The sequence below is a fragment of the Mycetomoellerius zeteki genome, unplaced genomic scaffold (assembly GCF_001594055.1).
Source record: "Mycetomoellerius zeteki isolate Tzet28-1 unplaced genomic scaffold, Tzet1.0 scaffold241, whole genome shotgun sequence".
Classification (NCBI taxonomy): Eukaryota; Metazoa; Arthropoda; class Insecta; order Hymenoptera; family Formicidae; genus Mycetomoellerius; species Mycetomoellerius zeteki.
In genome coordinates, this window is record NW_017257218.1 from 597,100 (window position 1) to 615,537 (window position 18,438).

The 18,438-nt window shown below is 36.3% G+C and overlaps 2 protein-coding genes across 4 annotated transcripts in view; both read left to right on the plus strand.

Moving 5' to 3' along the window:
* LOC108723480 (sperm-associated antigen 6) overlaps positions 1 to 3,784 on the plus strand; it is a 44,742-nt gene extending 40,958 nt beyond the window's left edge. For both annotated transcript variants that reach the window (XM_018449281.1, XM_018449282.1), the window contains one exon: positions 3,649 to 3,784. In XM_018449281.1, coding sequence (XP_018304783.1) covers positions 3,649 to 3,766 — 118 coding nt within the window. In that variant the 3' untranslated portion in view covers positions 3,767 to 3,784. The remainder of the gene's footprint in view (positions 1 to 3,648) is intronic.
* Positions 3,785 to 4,641: 857 nt separating this feature from the next.
* On the plus strand, positions 4,642 to 12,605 carry Klp3A (kinesin-like protein 3A). 2 transcript variants are annotated; one of them, XM_018449279.1, is made up of 13 exons: positions 4,642 to 4,860; positions 5,712 to 5,937; positions 6,019 to 6,454; positions 6,560 to 6,825; positions 6,941 to 7,384; positions 7,482 to 7,866; positions 8,542 to 8,908; positions 9,129 to 9,423; positions 9,531 to 9,658; positions 9,798 to 9,938; positions 10,034 to 10,228; positions 12,094 to 12,279; positions 12,395 to 12,605. In XM_018449279.1, exons 2-13 carry the CDS (start codon positions 5,712 to 5,714, stop codon positions 12,449 to 12,451), a joined length of 3,126 nt encoding a protein of 1,041 aa, XP_018304781.1. In that variant the 5' UTR covers positions 4,642 to 4,860; the 3' UTR covers positions 12,452 to 12,605. The 2 variants fall into 2 exon arrangements, with proteins under 2 accessions (XP_018304781.1, XP_018304782.1); XM_018449280.1 differs by lacking the exon at positions 4,642 to 4,860 and adding an exon at positions 5,309 to 5,386.
* The last annotated feature ends 5,833 nt before the right edge of the window (positions 12,606 to 18,438 follow it).

Sequence of the window (18,438 nt, forward strand, 5' to 3'; positions counted from 1 at the left end):
TCCCGCGTCACATTTTGCCGCGCGGCAAGCGTTTCCGCGTCCAGTGTGCAGGAATCATAAAGTTGCCTTCTCATGGAGAAAAAAACCACGGAACGGAATATTGACAGTAAAGAGATAGGATGAGGATAACCAGGGTTGGGAAATTTGACGCTGCGAGAGGTTTCTTACATTTCGTACGTATAAAACATATAATACATATAAAACGTATAAAACGTGTATATACGTTAAAATTCTAAAACCCATCTCACATGAAATACAACACAGTGAGCACTGGTGAGCACTGCATAATTGGACCACTGGACACTGGACCAATTAATATTAAACTTAACTTTAAAGTTGTCATTTTGATTTACATATCTTCTTATTGGTCCAGCAGTTCTATAGCTACGTTTACACCGTGCGCTTAGTCCGCGACCTATACGATAGATGTCTTTGTTTAACCTACAGGATAAACAAGGACATCTATTGTATAGGCCGCGACCTAAATGCACGGTGTAAACGTAGCTTATGGCCGGTATTCATAGTCAAATCTTAGGCCGTTACATACAGCCCGTAATCCGTAATCCGCACCGGATGTCTGCAAAAGTATTTAGGTCTGTTCGTGTTGCATGAAATTCCCAAATATTTTTGCACTTAAAATGAGATAGATATATATTTGGCCTTGAAAAAAGAGAAAACGAAGATGTCGAGTGCCAAAAGTACAAGCAACGCGAATAGACCTAGTTATTAGGTATTGCGTAATTTACATGTGTTTTACCTCCTTGTGTCCCATGGAGCCGTAGTTCCATGAAATTTCCGATTTTTTGACAGTTTTTCCAAAATGACGGCCAAAGTATGGTTGACCGCCAAATTTTATTGTCAGATTCGTTTTCAAGAGCCAAAAATACATGGAAAAAATATATTTGCATTAAAATTGTAGATGCTGTAGCTTTTCCGAAGTTTTACCAAACGTGCCATAACTTTTCTTTAATTTGTAAATATTGATTAATTTACTTGACAACAATTTTGAAATTAGAAGTGCATAATGAATCTTTGATATATGTTATTAGTGCAAATACAATAAATGGTCTGTTTTCTGACGTGCACTAGACTGCACTAAAACTTTCTTTTCACGTAGATGTGGATTACGTGAAAAATATCTGCCGTACATATGCAATCCCTATAGATGCTTTTGCGGACATCCGGTGCGGATTACGGATTGCGGACTGTATGTGACGGCACCCTAACTCATTCGATTGCTCGTCATTTGCACATTTATGCATCAGCTACAATATGCGCAGTAAGCTTGGTTTAAGAAGTAAGAATAAGAAATTGACCAATCACAAACGATTGTGAAAAGAATAATTGATTGTGATTGGTCAATTTCTTACTCTTCTTAAACCAAACTTACTACGTGTATTGTAGACGAGCTATTACCTTTACTTCTTAAACCAAGCTTACATATTGTAGACAACGCCTTATGCAGTCTACAATGGCAGTAACAGTGGATGAGACTGTAAGAGTAATAAATTGACCAATTACAGTTGAATGTAAGAAGAATAATCGATTGTGATTGGTCAATTTCTTAGACTTACAGCCTCATCCATTACCCCAGATCTACAATAGGGTTTTAAGCCTTAAGCCACAAGAAAGGGACAAATCGTAGTCAATCATTCTCCTGGAATTCGACTGTAATTGGTCAATTTCTTACGACTTAAAACTCTATTGTAGATTCGGGGTTACTGATACTGCCATTGTAAACAACGCATTATGCATACTTTGAATTTTCGTTTGCACACTACTTCTAGTAAGAAAGTTATTAAAAAACCATTTTGAGGGGAGGGGCTAACTTCACACTAGCCCCCCCCACTTCGAGCAAATAGGATCGAAAAGGTCTTAAGCCGGAATCAGACTATGCATTGAAGATTGAGATTGAAGATTGAAAGATTAAAATTTGACCAATCAAAACAATAAAAGCTAAAATTCCTCCTCATTGGTCAAATTTCAATCTTCACTCTTCAATCTCAATATTCAATGCGTAGTCTAATACCGGTCTTAGGCCGGAATCTTACTACGGCTGCGTTCGGAAACATCATCCGAGTGCCCTTCGTATCATTTTATCTTTATTTAACATTGGGAGAACAACAAGGATAAAACGATACTAGGGGACATTCGGGTGATATTTCCGAACGCAGCCTACGCATTGAAGATTGTGATTGAAGATTAAAAAATTCAAGTTTGACCAATCGAAACGAAAAGAGCTAAAATTTCTTTGTCCTTATTGGTCAAATTTCAATCTTCAACCTCAATTTTCGATGCATAGTCTGATTCCGGCTTTAAAATCGATAGATTTTCGTTTAGCACATTTCGAAACAAGTCGATTTTTCGTTTGCACAACTTTAGTTAAAAAGTTATTAATTTAAATGAGTGTTGGGGCATTATGCGAGGTCTACAAGAGAAGTCGTAGCGGTCGTAGAGTCTAAAGCTGGTTCTACATTAGTCGCATCGCAGTGTCGCAAGCATGTCGCAAGCGTTGTGATCCAATCAGAGTCGAGTTAGATTGAAGTTGATTGGACCGCAACGCTTGCGACGCTGCGATGCGATTAATGTAGAACCAGCTTTAAGTCGTTAAAAATTAACCAATCACAGTCGAATATAAAAAAGAATAATCATGGTGTAATTAAGTTTCGCTACAAATGCTTTGAAGTATTTGATGAACCAATCAGAAGAAAGAATTTTACAAACTGACCATTAAAAAACGCTTCAAAGCATTTGTAGTATCGTGTTGACTGTATCATATGATTGGTCGGTTTTCTACGATTAAGACCTTATGACCGCTACAACTTCTATTATTGTAGACCTCGCATTAAGTTTGCTCAACACAGCCGGTGGTCTATGATAACCTTCAATGTAAATTTTGAATTTATTGACTATTATTGTTTAATTTATTGTAATTTTTAATTACTTGTTTGTTCATCAATCTTTCATATTAATTTTACAGTACTTTGATTAAGTTTAGGTATTCTACCAAATACTAAGACGTTTTATTAATTTTACTCATGGTTCTTCTCGTTTATTATCTTTTCCAACTATTTCTTCGCGACATGGACACTTCTGTATAATCTTAATTTATTGGCGTACTGTATTGCGAGTCATTAATTTGTAAATTCAATGATACACTGGATGTATTCAGTACTACGACCGCTCACTGAGCTCTTGCATCTGTTTGATCTATATTTTTAGTTCTAACGGAATATGCCAATAAATGCAAGCACTCACTGAGTGCTCATTGAGCGGTTGTACCAAATGTATTCACTGAAAGGGACTAAAAGCAAGAGTCGAAATGTCTGTTTAGAAAAGTACAAAAAAAATTTTATGCATTCAACCATTATTAGTTCTGATTGGCTTAGGGTGAAATCACACGGTGCGGAAAAAGACTGCGGAATAGAGAATACGTCATTGAAGCAACCAATCAGCGCTATTCAGCGCTATACGAAATAGCGCTGATTGATTGCTTCAATGACGCATTATCTATTCCGCAGGCCTTTTCCGCACCGTGTGATTTCACCCTTAAACCTCTCGTATCTAAATATTTTCTTTAAAGACGATAGTTGAAAAAAACATAAATTTTTTTCATTTCTTAAACTTGTGTATCACAAATTGTTTCAGATACTATTCACCCGGTTATCCGGACAGCCTTCTAGAAGCTGTAGAGCAATACCAGCCGAAACATCTTTTCATTTTCCATCATAAATCGTCGCCTAAGAACACAGAGGCCAGCTTGTAATAACAATGAGAGATAATTCTAAATTATAATTATTTCTATTATTATATATTCTGCTTGCATAATAATATAAGAAACATTTATGTGTGAATATGTATTATAGTTAAAAATCTTTCGCTCTCATATAACAATTTAATAAATTTTATTAAATCTACATTAATAATTTTATCCTCTAGATGATTTTTTAACTAAGTGATTTACTAACATAAGCAATTGCATTTTTTTTGTGAAGAAAGTAATACAGCGTTACATCCAAACCTCAGGAATTTTTATTTTGCTGGAATGGAAGGATATCTCAGAAATCGTGACAGTGGATCATTGGCTGCATTCAGCAGACTCAACAGTTTTATCCTATCTCAGCAGACAATCATAAAACGGTTGCAAAACTGTTGAGTCTGCTGAACGCAGCCAATATCTGCTGAGATAGGACCATTCTTCTAGATCTAAAAGTATGATCCAATTAGCGCGAAGGAAACTTCCAACAGTTGCAAAACAAACGTTCTGCTGAACGCAGCCATACATAGGCCGGAATCAGACTACGCATTGAAGATTGAGGTTGAAGATTGAAAAATTCAAATATTACCAATCGAAACGAAAGGAGCTAAAATTTCTTTGTCCTTATTGGTCAAATTTCAATCTTCAATCTTTAATCTCAATCTTCAATGCGTAGTCTGATTCCGGCCATACTCCGTGCAAGATTTATTTCTAGGGATATAAAAGTATTCGATAACTCATCACAATCAAAGTTCCTAGAATATATATTCTCCAATTAGAGAATTTCGCTCTCTCCCCTCCTCATCCTTTTTCGTTGCATTGAATAAATTCAAATCATTTGAAATTTAACGTTCTTCTGTAATGTCGACAGGTCGATATCGTGTGGTGTAAACGAATCGGGAGTCTTTTGTTACATACATATGCGTGCGTAATATTTGACTGTATTGACCTTTGCTGGAAGGTAGACTGTATAACCAGACTTAACTAAAAGAAGTGCCCATATGAAATCTCTCGCAATTCTCCGTGAGTCGTGTATAATTTTTTTAGAATATATTTCGTTACGCTCCGTGTGGTGAGTCTCTGGTCAAGAGATTGTATAAACGGTAAGTACGATTTTCTGATATCTTGTAAAAGTAGATACTTTGGCATCTGTAGTTTAATGATAGCAACATTTGTGCAACGATTTTTGTGTTACAAAGAGTATAATAAATGTATTTTCTTAAAATGTGTTTTCTTTTTTCTTAAAATTTGTTTTTTCTTTTTTTCTTAAAATGTGTTTTCTTTTTTTCTTGTAAAATTTTTTCTTACTAATGGATGTGATTTATTTTTATATGATGTTTATTTTTTTATTTGACGAAAAATCGTATTGACAATCCTTCCATTTGAGACTCTTTCTCTCTCTCTCTCTCTCTCTCTCTCATTTAGAATCATTGAGATTGAAAGTTGCACATTAGTCAGGCGTAATAAATATGTTTTAGATGAATATTTGATATTATTGGAGTACTCTAACAAAACGTGTAAATTTTTTTTATAGACCACTGGTTGGTTGATGTTTAGGAGTTTTCAACTTGTTTTACAAGTTACAGCATATGTTCTTGATCGTGATTAATTTTTTATATTTCAATAATTGTATGTATTTATCTTAAATTGAACTTTCAAATTTGACTATTATGTATTGAATAAATGGATGTATGTGGATGTATGTATGTATGTGTTTGTGTATATTCCCTTAATATTTGATAACTCAAAAATAATTTAAGAAACATATAAGACTTAACCTTTTTAACTCAAACAAGTTAAGCTTACTACATATGTAGTATTAAAATATAAATTGTATATGAATCTCTCAAGAAATATTGTTAAATATCCAGTAATGTGATGGGTGTGATATAATGCCGCTATGTTGTGTTCCTAATATATTTAATATATATTTAATGTAACATTGTTATTGCAGATGTGTGAAAATACGGTTAGCGTTGCTCTACGTATCCGTCCATTAGTAGACAATGAGCTAGAAAAGGGGTGTCAAATGTGTTTAGATGCTATACCTGGAGAACCACAAGTTCGTATATGCAATACTGACAAAGCGTTCACCTACAATTATGTGTTTCCTCCTCATATTGGACAGGAAGATTTTTATAATACAGCGATTAAACGACTCATAGATAATACCTTTCAAGGTAAATATTTCATATTTTTTCAAGTCCTTATATTTTTTAGATACAATGTTGCGCTTAAAGCTAAATAATAATCTTTTGTAGGCTATAACGTTACAATATTAGCATATGGACAAACTGGAAGTGGCAAAACCCATTCTATGGGTACAGGTTATACAGGTCTGGGAGAGAAGGGTATTATACCAAGAGTTATATATGATATATTTGAAATAATTAAATCCAAGAAAGATTGGAGTTTCAAAGTAGCAGTCTCATTCATGGAATTGTATCAAGAACAATTGTATGATCTTTTGTCTGACAAGCAGAAAAGCCAATCCATTGTAGATATTAGAGAAGACGGTAAAAACATAAGAATTGTCGGTGTAACTGAAAAACAAGTTGAAGATGCTCAAGAGACGTTGCAGTGTTTGGCTCAAGGTTCCATGGGTCGCGTAACGGGTGCAACTGCAATGAATGCACACAGTAGTCGTAGTCACGCTATATTTACGTTATGTATTCGTCAGCAAAAGGAAGATGATCCGTGAGTAATTGTTGCTTTCTAATTCCTACCACCGTTTTTTATTCTATCATTTTAGCTTGCGACACTAAACATATGAGAATGGAAATAATTCGACTTTTCAAGCAGGAATACAGCGACAGTGGCGAAATTTCATTTAGTTGATTTAGCGGGTTCCGAACGTAGTAAAAAAACTCAAGCAACTGGTGAACGGTTTAAAGAAGGTGTAAATATAAATAAGGGATTATTGGCTTTGGGTAATGTTATTTCGCAACTCGGTGATGGTGCCTCTGGAACATATATCGGATATAGAGACAGTAAACTTACAAGATTGTTGCAAGATTCCTTGGGTGGTAATTCCATGACTCTTATGGTCGCCTGCGTCAGTCCTGCTGGTTAGTATTTGCACGCTCTCATTCTCTTCTACGCTCTCGTCTGTCCAATTAGCTGTGCCTACTTGTATTCTAACATATTTCAACATCTATCAAATTATGAAAACTCTATTTGCAGATTATAACTTGGATGAAACTCTTAGTACATTGAGATATGCAGATCGCGCACGCAAGATAAAAAACAAGCCAATTGTGAACCAAGATCCGAAAGTAGCAGAGATTAATCGGTTGAACAAATTAGTTCAAGAACTGCGGTTGGCTGTTGCAAATCAGGAACTTGGTATAACAACATGTCCAAAGGAACATGAGGCACTCGAGGAGAAATATAGTGTATTACAACAAAAGTTTAGAGATATGACCGAAAAGTTGAATTCGAATTTAGGAGAAATCGTAGTTATGCACGAACGAGCAGAGATGGCCGAACAGGCTCGAGAAAAAATCAGTTCTGCCATATCGTTATTACTTGATGAATTCAAGCAAGTTTTACAAGATTTTGATTCTTGTCCCGAAATCGACGATGAAAAGCGAAATAAATTAAAAATAATATATGAAAAGATGTTAGGTGAGTTTTTTTGTGTGTGAACATTGCATTAATTATTTTTTTTATAAACTATAAACTTTGATGAGTCTTTAACTTGATGTTTATTTTATGTGCATAGATATCCAAAATAACGAGAAGAAAGCATCCGAAGATCTTATAAATCATGAAATATCCAACTCCAAACATTGTGTCATGCACACGGAAGAAGATATAGAATGTGTACATACAGAGGAATTGAACGATATCGGAGACAATTTGGATTACTTTGATAAAAAGGAAGAGGAACACACACTACGGCAAGCGGAGCGAAATAACGAGGTCCAAACTATTAATAAGGAGCTGGCACTCAAAGAAAGCCTCGTGTCGGAACTCTTGAAAAATGTAACGCGAGAAACCGCTGAAAGTCGTAGGAATGTCGTGGAGATGGAACAAGAAATCAAACGGTTACATACGGAAAAAGAGGAACATTTACAAGCGGTTCATGCTCACAATGTCAGCTCTAAGTAAGTTGTTTTAGAGCGCTTTTGCCGTCTAGCTTCTCTATTTGTCTTTTTAGGAAGTTTAGTTTTTACAAATGCAAGATTATTTATGCCTCACTCCCACGTAAAATGTGAATCGAAAATTGTGGTATATGTGAGAGAGATCGAACCCGAGATCTGCCGACTAAGAGTCGATTGCATTGAGCCATGCGTCTCCACGTATCATTGATACAAGTTGTGGTCTTAAGACCTGTACCCTCAACTCATGATTATAAATTCTTAATATTGGCTTTTTTTATTATATATAATGTTTGTGCTATGTAACGATAATGTGATGATATATATATATAGGTGCGTGCGCGCACGCGCGCGCACGCACACACACACACACACGGAATTATTCCGTTTTCCCTAGAAAACACAATAGAAATCTAGGAAATAATTGAATAATTCCGATCGGAATCCATTCCGACTTTTTCCATGATAGGTACTCTGAGCTCTAAATTGTGACGCGATTTTTTTCTAATAAGAAATTTTTTACCTTAAGGCGTAAACTTTAAGTAAGCTAATCAGATCTCAACTGTAAAGTTTAGAGCTTATGACTAATTAACGTTTCACAGCTTAGAGGTTAAGAAAAAGGCTTATTACACCTATTGTAGATAGAGTCTAATACTTTATTTAAATGCTTTTTGTGTACAGATTGGCTGAGACGCGTCGTAAAAGAGTGCAAGAACTCGAAAAAAAGATAGCGGAATTGACACGTAGATGCATGGAACAGAATAAGATAATCAAGGCGAAGGAGAAGCAGGATCAAAGGATTAAAACTCTCTCTGGTGAAATACAATCGTTAAAAGAAACTCGAGTCAAGCTTATCAGACAGATGCGCAACGATGCAAATAATTTTACAAAGTGGAAACAATCCAAGGAAAAAGAAATTATTAAATTAAGAACGCAGGATCGTAAACGTGCTTACGAAATGATACGCATGAAAATAGAACATAATAAACAGGAGAATGTTTTTAAGAGGAAAATGGAGGAAGCTTTTGCAGTTAACAAAAGATTAAAGGTACGTTTCTTTGCCGACAATAGGTACGTTCCGTTTTTATTGTAAGCATTATTTCATCTTTGTTGTCTATCAAATGTTAAACAAGAACAAATAATGCTTATCTATATTCTGTCTAGATCTATCTATATTCTATCTAGTGATATGCTTATTACATGTTTGGCATTTCATAACAGCATTTCTGTTATGCGAGCTATTAAGCTGAGTGATTTATGTATGACAGGGTGCTTTGGAGATGCAGAAAAAAGCGATGCAACGACAAGAAAAGAAGGCCAATAGCAAAGAAGAGATAAAGACTTGGATCGCTCAAGAAATAGAAGTATTAATGGCCACCGTAGAAGCAAATTATTCTCTTGAAAAACTGATGCAAGATAGAGCTTCGTTGGTACATCAATTGGAGCAACTTAAAAAAAATAACGATTCGGATGAAACGGAGCTCGCAACTATTACGGAATTCATAGAATTGCGGAACATACAAATTACAGATCTGCAACAAAAGATTCTCGAATCAGATCAGGGTGAGATCTCTGTTAAGTTGATTTGAGTAATTTTACTGAGCGAGGAGCATTGAGAGTCACTTTACTAACAAGTGCGGTAATCCGTCAATAAATTTCTTTTTCTTTAGAAACTAGAACAAATACTCGATGGAATATGATACGTACAATAATGGATGCAAAGGTAGCACTTGAAACAGCATTTCATGTAGTTACACAAGACAGAAAGCAACAATGTTACAAATATAACGAATTGAAAGTTAGTATTATATATTGTTGAAAAATATTGCATCTTTTATATATGATTTATACTTTTATATTTATATAAGATTCATATTGTGTGGATATATGAATAATATGCACCCAAGTTAATTATACAATGATAACTGACATTTTAGGAAAAATATCAGAATCTAGAAGCACAACTAGAAGAGCATAAAAAACAGGAGAGAGTAAATAAAATATCTTGTTCGCAAGATTCATCTGATATGTTTTCTAGCGATACTGAAAAATCTTTGACAAAATCTGTAAAGAGACAGGTATAATTAATTTTATGAAACGTTTATTAAAAAAAGTAACCATGCTCTGTGTGCTTACTCAGAAAAAAGGATGAGATTATTATTATGTATTTTAGGTTTTGACAGAGAATTTAAATGGAAATAAAAAGTCATCGTTCAAGAAAAGAAAAATGGAAAGTGAAATAAAAGAAGAAATAGTCGACGAGAATGCTTACCTATCGTATGATGACAATTCAATGATGGAGGACGATGTCGATAAAGATCCAGATTGGAAAAAAACGCCGCTTTATAGTCGCATACAAAAATTACAGGTAAATTTGTATAACAGAAATTGTCTTAATTACGACAAATGTCATAAATATCCTATTGGTACTTGTTTATTTCTGTGCAATTTTTGTCATCCAGTTTTTATTACTAATTAGGGAACCTCGCAAAGTGTTAAATTCTGATTCTAATGAAACTTTGTACACATATAGATTACATAAAAAGATGAATTAAAAAAATATCAGTTGCGGCGGAAAAACGGTTTTAAGGAATGAAATCATCTTCTTATAGGTAAACGTGGGTTTTAGCTTTTTTCTCCGAGATGATATCTCGGAAACTATTTCAGATAGCAAAAAATATTTTCTACACACACAAAACAATATAGTTTTTGTAATAATAAAATTATCTCTATTTACTCATGTCAATAATGTTTTTAAAAAATAATTAAACATAAACATAACAAATAAGGAGTGATTTCATCCCTTAGGGACTCTGTGCAATCAAAGGAATAGAGAACATAGAATAAGAATTTCACCACTCATAAACCATGCACTGTGGAATACACAGTTTTTGATAGGTTGAAATTCTTATAGGTATTCGATTTACTGATTCAAACCGACTCCAAGTTAATAATCTATTCTGTTTAGCTGCAAAAGAAGAGCTAAACTGTGCAAGAAATGCAGCTAAAAAGAACAGACTGTCGACTCGGAGTCAATAAGGGTTGGTTTATAATAGACCGTAACTGTTAATTTAAGTCGGTGCCGTAAAAGTTTGAAGATAGAAAACTCGTACTACCGTTTATAATTGCCGGTAAAAATCTGTTGATTTTGACTGTAACCGAAAAGTTAACTCAACTTTATCTTTATCAGCCTACGACCACGGAAAAATACGGAAAAAGTACGAAACCAACTTTTGGCGCCGGCCTAAGTTAACGGTTACGGTCTATTATAAACTGGCTCTAAGTAAATTGAATATGCTATTAGGGCCTCTGCACACAAAATTCCGTAATAGTGACTGTAGGTTTGTTGGAGCATATTGGAGCATATTGGAATATGTTGGAGCATGCGACGCGAACAAAGACGTAAACTTAAGCCGATGAGCCAATCAGGATATTGCTTTAGGTCTACATAATTTAACGGAAAAGAAAATAACAGTAAACTTATCCATAATCTCGGAAAAAGGTAAATTTCAACCTTTGAAATTCGCTCTATAGATAAGTTTACTGCTTTTTATATTTCAGATTACGTAGATCTAAAGCAGTAGCCTGATTGGCTCATCGGCTTAATTAAGTTTACACCTTATGCATACTGTTACGGAATTTTGTCTGCTGGGGTCCCTTAAGCGGGAAGTACAGACTCTTGTATAACACATAAGGCATAAGAAATTCAACCAATCAGAGTTCTTTATTTTGTGGAAAGGAAGGAAACGAAGGACTTTGATTGGTTCATTTTCTTATGCATTACGTGTTATGCTAGAGCCTGTGCTCCCTGCTTTCAACGGGGAGCACAGACTCTTGCGTAATGCATAACACATAAGGCATAAGAAATTTAATCAATCAGAGTTCTTTATTTCATGGAAAGGAAAGAAACGAAGGACTTTGATTGGTTCATTTCCTTATGCATTACGTGTTATGCGTTATGCTAGAGTCTGTGCTCCCCGCTTTAGTCCCTGTTCTCTGTTCTTATTCTTTGATTGTGCGCTAGTCCCTTAAAACCGTTTTACCAACTGATATTTTCTAAATTCATCTTTTTATATAACAAATATGTATATAAAGTTTCATCAAAATCAGAATTTAACATTTCACAAGGATTCTTTGTTGTATGTACAAAAAAGTGTAAAATGTACAAAAACTACATAGTCTGTATAATTGCGTGAAATTATTGAAATTTCAATAATTATTTTCTTTATTTAGAATAAATCGAAACTCTCAATTCAACGACTGACCTTTAATAAGACAGAACCTAATAATGAGAGTCCGATAAAATGTGCTTGTAAAACAAAATGTGCTACGCGGGTATGTACGTGTCGTAAGAATGGTGTTACTTGTGACAACTGTAATTGTGACTTGGAACAATGTCAGAATAGAAACAAAGAGAATGTAAGTGTCATATTATATTACGTTATATTTAGATACATATCATATTTATGTATCTAGATATCATACCAATTAGTGTACGTATGCTATCAATTTTTATTTGCATTTTTCTTTCTAGTTGCGTACTACACTGTTTTCAGATGTAGCAACGTCAGATGAAGCAAGATGTGATTAGAAAAGAAGATGAATCATTTTTTTTTCAATTGTATATGAAAAGTACATTTACTTCATAGTATCATGCTCAATCTAAATATTGTATATATTCTAATTTCTCATGTCGCAGATATTTATTTTACTTTTCATATTTTGACATAAACTAAACATAGTAATTCCAGGTATAGGAAGGCTCATTTCTTTATACATTTTACATTTCGTACAATAATATCGATTAATTATATAAATCGTAATATTATGTATCATCAATGTCCAATTATCAATCTTATAATCGAATTTATCATATAAATCGAGCAACTTGTTGGGAACTTTGTCTTCACCTGCGTTGGATTTTTTTTTATAAGATGACATTGCCTATAATGGCGATGCAATACTGGAAATAACCAATCAAATGTTCTCCAATATGCACTTTCCTGCATATTAGGCCGGAATCCATAGTCCGTTCTTAAGCTGATTTTACAATGAGTCGGTAGTCGGAAATCTTAAGTCTTATCAGTTTTAACTTAAATAGGTTAAAACTGGTTAAGACTGATTTTTTACATCTACTAGTTGTTAATTGTACAGCGAGTGGTTTAGCTCGATTAATAGGAAGAAATAAAGTCGAATTTAGTCAGTCTTATGCGTGGTCTACAATGGCAGTATCGGTAATGGATGAGGCTGCAAGAGTAAAAAATTGACCAATCACAGTCGATTATTCTTACATTGGGTGCATTCAGTACCATGAGCGCTTAGTGAGCTCTTGTATCTGGTCTATATTTTTAGTTCTAACTGAATATGCCAATAAGATTCAAGCGCTCAGTGAGCGGTTGTAGTACTGAATGCACCCATTGGGCGAGTTCAAGACTGCAAAGCGGCTAGGCATGCTTATCGAGTGAATGAATATGATTGGTTGGATCTATAAGTAATAACCAATTATGTTCTTCAATTTGCTCGGCGAGCAGGCTAGCCGCTTTGTCAACTTGAACGCGCCCATTGTTACGTTTGAGGATTTGGCCAATCCTCGGTTTCGAATTACCCTTAGACTATGAGTGAGATGCGAAACTCGCGATTTCGCGCGTCGGAGGGGACCGCGTCCGGGTTGTCCAAATTATTGATTGGTTAGATGCGAACGCTGGATATAGCGATTATCATGGATTCGGAGTCGTTCCACGGTCGTTCCTCCGTCGCTTCCAAGAACACAAGGAATCTCCAATACTCCGGCACAATCCGAAGCAAGCCGCAACCGCGCGAAGCGTCACCAATATTATAGCGTTTTCGATTGGGAAAAAGTTAGTGCGCACCAGTGCGCACTCAGTTCACATTAACACTGGACGAGTTCCATGGGTTGCATTGAATAGTGCAAATTCAAAAGAACACGCCAAGATTTTCAGTGCTAAAGCTGAAGTGCCATTTCGAGTTATAAGATTGTAAGGATTTGACTAGACTGCAGGAAAAACGCAGAAAAATAATCTCGACATCTCATGTTCAAAACTTTAAGTAATGATTTTTTACTATATGTAATTAAATAATATATAAGATATCAAGAATATCATATATGTACATACTTATCAATAATTGTACACATTTGCATGCTATAAATTACATATTTGCTTGTCCCTACTGTATATCCTTTGATACTGTGACAAAACGATGCACTGATATCCTATACATGTATCCAGTGCACTGAACTGGCACCGTCAAAATATCTCGTACCACTTAGTGCGCACTGAGTGCGCACTACGCGAGTGTCGTGCGGTCAAATGAACACGTGACACTAGCTAAGTGCACATTGGCACTGCCAATCGAACACGCTCTTGACACTGAGTGCAGCTAGTGCATCCCAATCGAAAACGATATTAGGCCGGAATCAGACTACGCGTTGAAGATTGAGGTTGAAGATTGAAAAATTCAGATTTGACCAATCGAAACGAAAGGAGCTAAAATTTCTTTGTCCTTATTGGTCAAATTTCAATCTTCAATCTTCAACCTCAATCTTCAATGCGTAGTCTGATTCCGGCCTTAGAGAGCACGCGTTGCAAGTCTCGAATCGTTCGGGGTAATCCAAATGGATATAATGGCGTAAAACCTCGTAATAATTCTCCTTTTCAAGAGTTGGTAGCGCGGTATAGTACTCGGTACATTTGATTAATCCGTTCTCGTATTGATGGAACAAGGCGGATGCGCAACAACCGCTACGCACTCACGCGACATACGGGTTGACCGCTAGGAGTCGAGCGTTGAATGAAGCGCGCGAACGCGGGAACACAGGGCACATGTTTTGCGCGATCCAGTCACTGTGAATTTCTGTTAGCGATGAGTAGGAAACTGATTACCTTAAGATACTCTGTTGGATTTCTGCGGTGTTCTCAAATGCCAGAAAAAAAGGAGGTGATCGATGTACCTAGGCTTCACCCTGGATGAATTCGCCTGTTGACTTGGCCGCGTTGATAGGCTGCTCTCTCGCACGAACGATCACTTTTCGTTAATGTTTTAACTGTGGTTATATTATTAGTATTAAGTGTTAGTGAGAAGACACGGTTATCCGTAAAGCACACACTCGAAATTAATTAATTAAATGTATATTTAATAACAATTGGTACATTAATTAGTGTGTTGATAATTAATTCTGTGCGAGCACAAATTTACTTCTAAGTTAATTAGAAAACTACGAACTTACAATTAATACTAGATTTAGAAATTTAATTGGTACTTCTAGATTAAAACTCAGAAATGATGCTTCTAGATTTAGGAATTAGAATAGAAGAAGATTATACTTGGACTTAAGATTATGTTTCACACGCGGCGCTTAAAAGTTAGAGCGGCGATTGGTCGGACAATGGAAGGAGTTGGTGGTTCGCGCGTGGCCGCTCTAGATGTGACGCGCACTATATTTCTGCTTCTTCTTAAATTTTTGCCCGTGGGCGTCCCTAAAAGCTCTTTCCATTGACTGCACCGCCGATAGTAGAGTAGAAGGTGGAGAGAAGCGTCAGGTGTGCTTTGAGGGAGTTTGGTGTCCGCGTGTACCACTCGGGTAGTCTGTTCGGAAAAAATAGCATTTGGACAAAATGAAATTATTGCGGACGTGACAACATTCAACTGTAATTGGTCAATTTGTTACTCTTACAGTTTCGTCCACTACTGCTACTGTCATTGTAGACCATGCATTAGTCGTACAAGTTGACTGTTGGCCAACTCCATCGATTCACCGATAAGACTTAGGACTACCGACTCATTGTAGAACCAGCTTTAAACTCAAGCAAGGTCTTAAGATGCTAATACAACTCTCTGGATGGGGAGCACAGACTCTTGCATAATGCGTCGTCTACAATACATGCGAGTAAGAAGTAAGAGTAAGAAATTGACCAACCACAGTCGATTGTGAGACGAATACTCGACTGTGATTGGTCAATTTCTTACTTTTAGTACGGAATCCATAGATTGATTCATGCACTAGCTTAAGACCATCTCGAATCTTGAGCACCGTCTATGGATTGCGTCCTTAAACCAAGCTTACTACGTGTATTGTAGACGGGCCTTAAGCCTAGATCCACAACCTTGCTTTAAGAGTAAGCGAGTGGGACTCGTTTGATCACGTTGCGATTGACCATCAGTCACTCACAGAGCTTATATAACAGAAAAACTCTAGACACTGGCCGCTAAGTAGCCACCACCCTCGTAAGCCGTAAGCTGTCAAGAAATTGACCAATCACAGTCCATTATTTTTCTCATATTCAACTGTGATTAGTCAATTTCTTAAAGCTTACGGTTTATGGCCTCTTAAAGCAAGATTGTGGACCGAGCATTAAGCCCAAGACACAATGTGAGGGAATAGCGATAGTGGTAGGAATAACACAATTTCAACTTATCAGAAATTGTGTATTCCGATATATCCGATTGCTGATAAGTTGAAATCGTGTTATTCCTATCGCTATCGCTATTCCCTCGCATTGTGTCTTGGGCTTTAGTCGCATCGCAGTGTCGCAAGCGTTGTGGTCCAATCAGAATCGAGCTAAATTGATGTTGATTGGACCACAACGCTTGCGACACTGCAATGCGACTAATGTAGAACCAGCTTTTGGGCTTGACACAATAAAGTCGCAATTCGTAAGCCGTAAGAAATTAACCAATCATAGTCGATTATTTTTGTCATATGTCACGTCCGTAATAATTTCATTTTTGTCCAAATACTATTTTTCCGAACAGACTGTCCGAATAGTACACGCGGGCACCGAACTCAACGACATATTGACCGAACTCCCTCAAGGCACACCTGACGCTTCTCCTCACCTTCTACCACGGTGTAGTTATTATTCTTACATCGTGCCTTCTACTATCGGCGGTGCGGTCAATGGAAGGGTCCTTTAGAGACGCCTATGGGCAAAAACTTAAGAGAAAGCAGAAGTATAGTGCGCGTCTAGAGCGGCCACGCGCGAACCACCGACTCCTTCCATTGGCTGCGTTCAGCAGACTCAACAGTTTTGCAACCGTTTTATGATTGTCTGCTGAGATAGGACCATTCTTCTAGATCTAAAAGTATGATTCAATCAGCGCGAAGGAAACTTCCAACAGTTGCAAAACAAACGTTCTGCTGAACGCAGCCAATGTCTAGAAAATCGCTCTAATTTAAGCGCCGCACGCGACATATAATTACGAGTAAAATATAATTTTCGTCTGTTTCAATTTCTAAACCTAAGTGCTAATCCTAAGTTTCAACGCGATCCTCTTGTATCGAAATTCTAAATCTGGAAACACTAATTCCAATTTCAAATCGAAGGCATCAAATCGACCTTTAAATCTAGAAGTTGCATAAGGTTTATAAGCCCATAATCTTTTAATTAATTAATTTAGAAATACATCCGTACTCAGATATTATTAATGTTAAGTTGCCTATTAATGTATGAACCATTATTAAATATACTTAATTAAGCTACTAACTTGCCGTATTTGTATGAACGAAAGCATTGAAATTCTATGGTTGAACTTTACCGGCACCGGCATAAGTTAACGTTTATGGCCATTATAAATCAGACTTTCTTGTTCTAAATTTGTACAAACGCATATTGTATGTACGCGATAGAAAGTACCGGTTCCCCATGAGGCGTACTTTTCGAGTTGCGTAGGTTACGAAAACCAATCGTAAATTCGTTTAGCATTTCTGTTAGAGTGTACAACAGAAATTATAATCAGCAATTGGTTGCATTAGTTCCGCATTTCTCTAATCTCCCGCGAAATACGCCCAATGTGAATGGCTGCGTTCAGCAGACTCAACAGTTTTGCAACCGTTTTATGGTTATCTGCTGAGATAGGACCATTCTTCTAGATCTAAAAGTATGATCCAATTAACGCGAAGGAAACTTCCAACAGTTGCAAAACAAACGTTCTGCTGAACGCAGCCAATGGTTGCGTTCAGCAGACTCAACAGTTTTGCAACCGTTTTATGATTGTCTGCTGAGATAGGACCATTCTTCTAGATCTAAAAATATGATCCAATTAGCGCGAAGGAAACTTCCAACAGTTGCAAAACAAACGTTCTGCTGAACGCACCCAATGCCGGCTTTCAGAATGGCATATTCTAGTAAATAAAAAATAACGTATTCTAGTAAATTACTAGAATACGCAGGTTAGGTTACGCCGCATGTGACGGCACCCTCATAGTCGATTATTCCCCTCGAATTCGACTATAATTGATCAATTTCTTACGACTTAAGGCTTAAAACACCTATCATAGATTCGGAGTAAGGCCGGAATCAGACTACGCATTGAAGATTGAGGTTGAAGATTGAAGATTGAAATTTGACCAATAAGGACAAAGAAATTTTAGTTCCTTTCGTTTCGATTGGTCAAATTTGAATTTTTCAATCTTCAATGCGTAGTCTGATTCCGGCCTAAGGCCAATATTACATGCGTTCATTTTTTGGCGTACGACAATTTTTTGACCAGTACTTTATGCAAAAACTTATCGCACCCAGATCGCATTTACGATTCGTCAGTGACACAGACATTTTCTGC

Bases quoted from the DNA above. Each gene is read 5' to 3' on its own strand.
- Klp3A (XM_018449279.1), top strand. From the start codon at position 5,712: ATGTGTGAAAATACGGTTAGCGTTGCTCTACGTATCCGTCCATTAGTA. The intron at 6,826-6,940 runs GTTAGTATTTGC...CTCTATTTGCAG, and splicing joins CGCCTGCGTCAGTCCTGCTG to ATTATAACTTGGATGAAACT. The intron at 9,659-9,797 runs GTTAGTATTATA...CTGACATTTTAG, and splicing joins ACAAATATAACGAATTGAAA to GAAAAATATCAGAATCTAGA.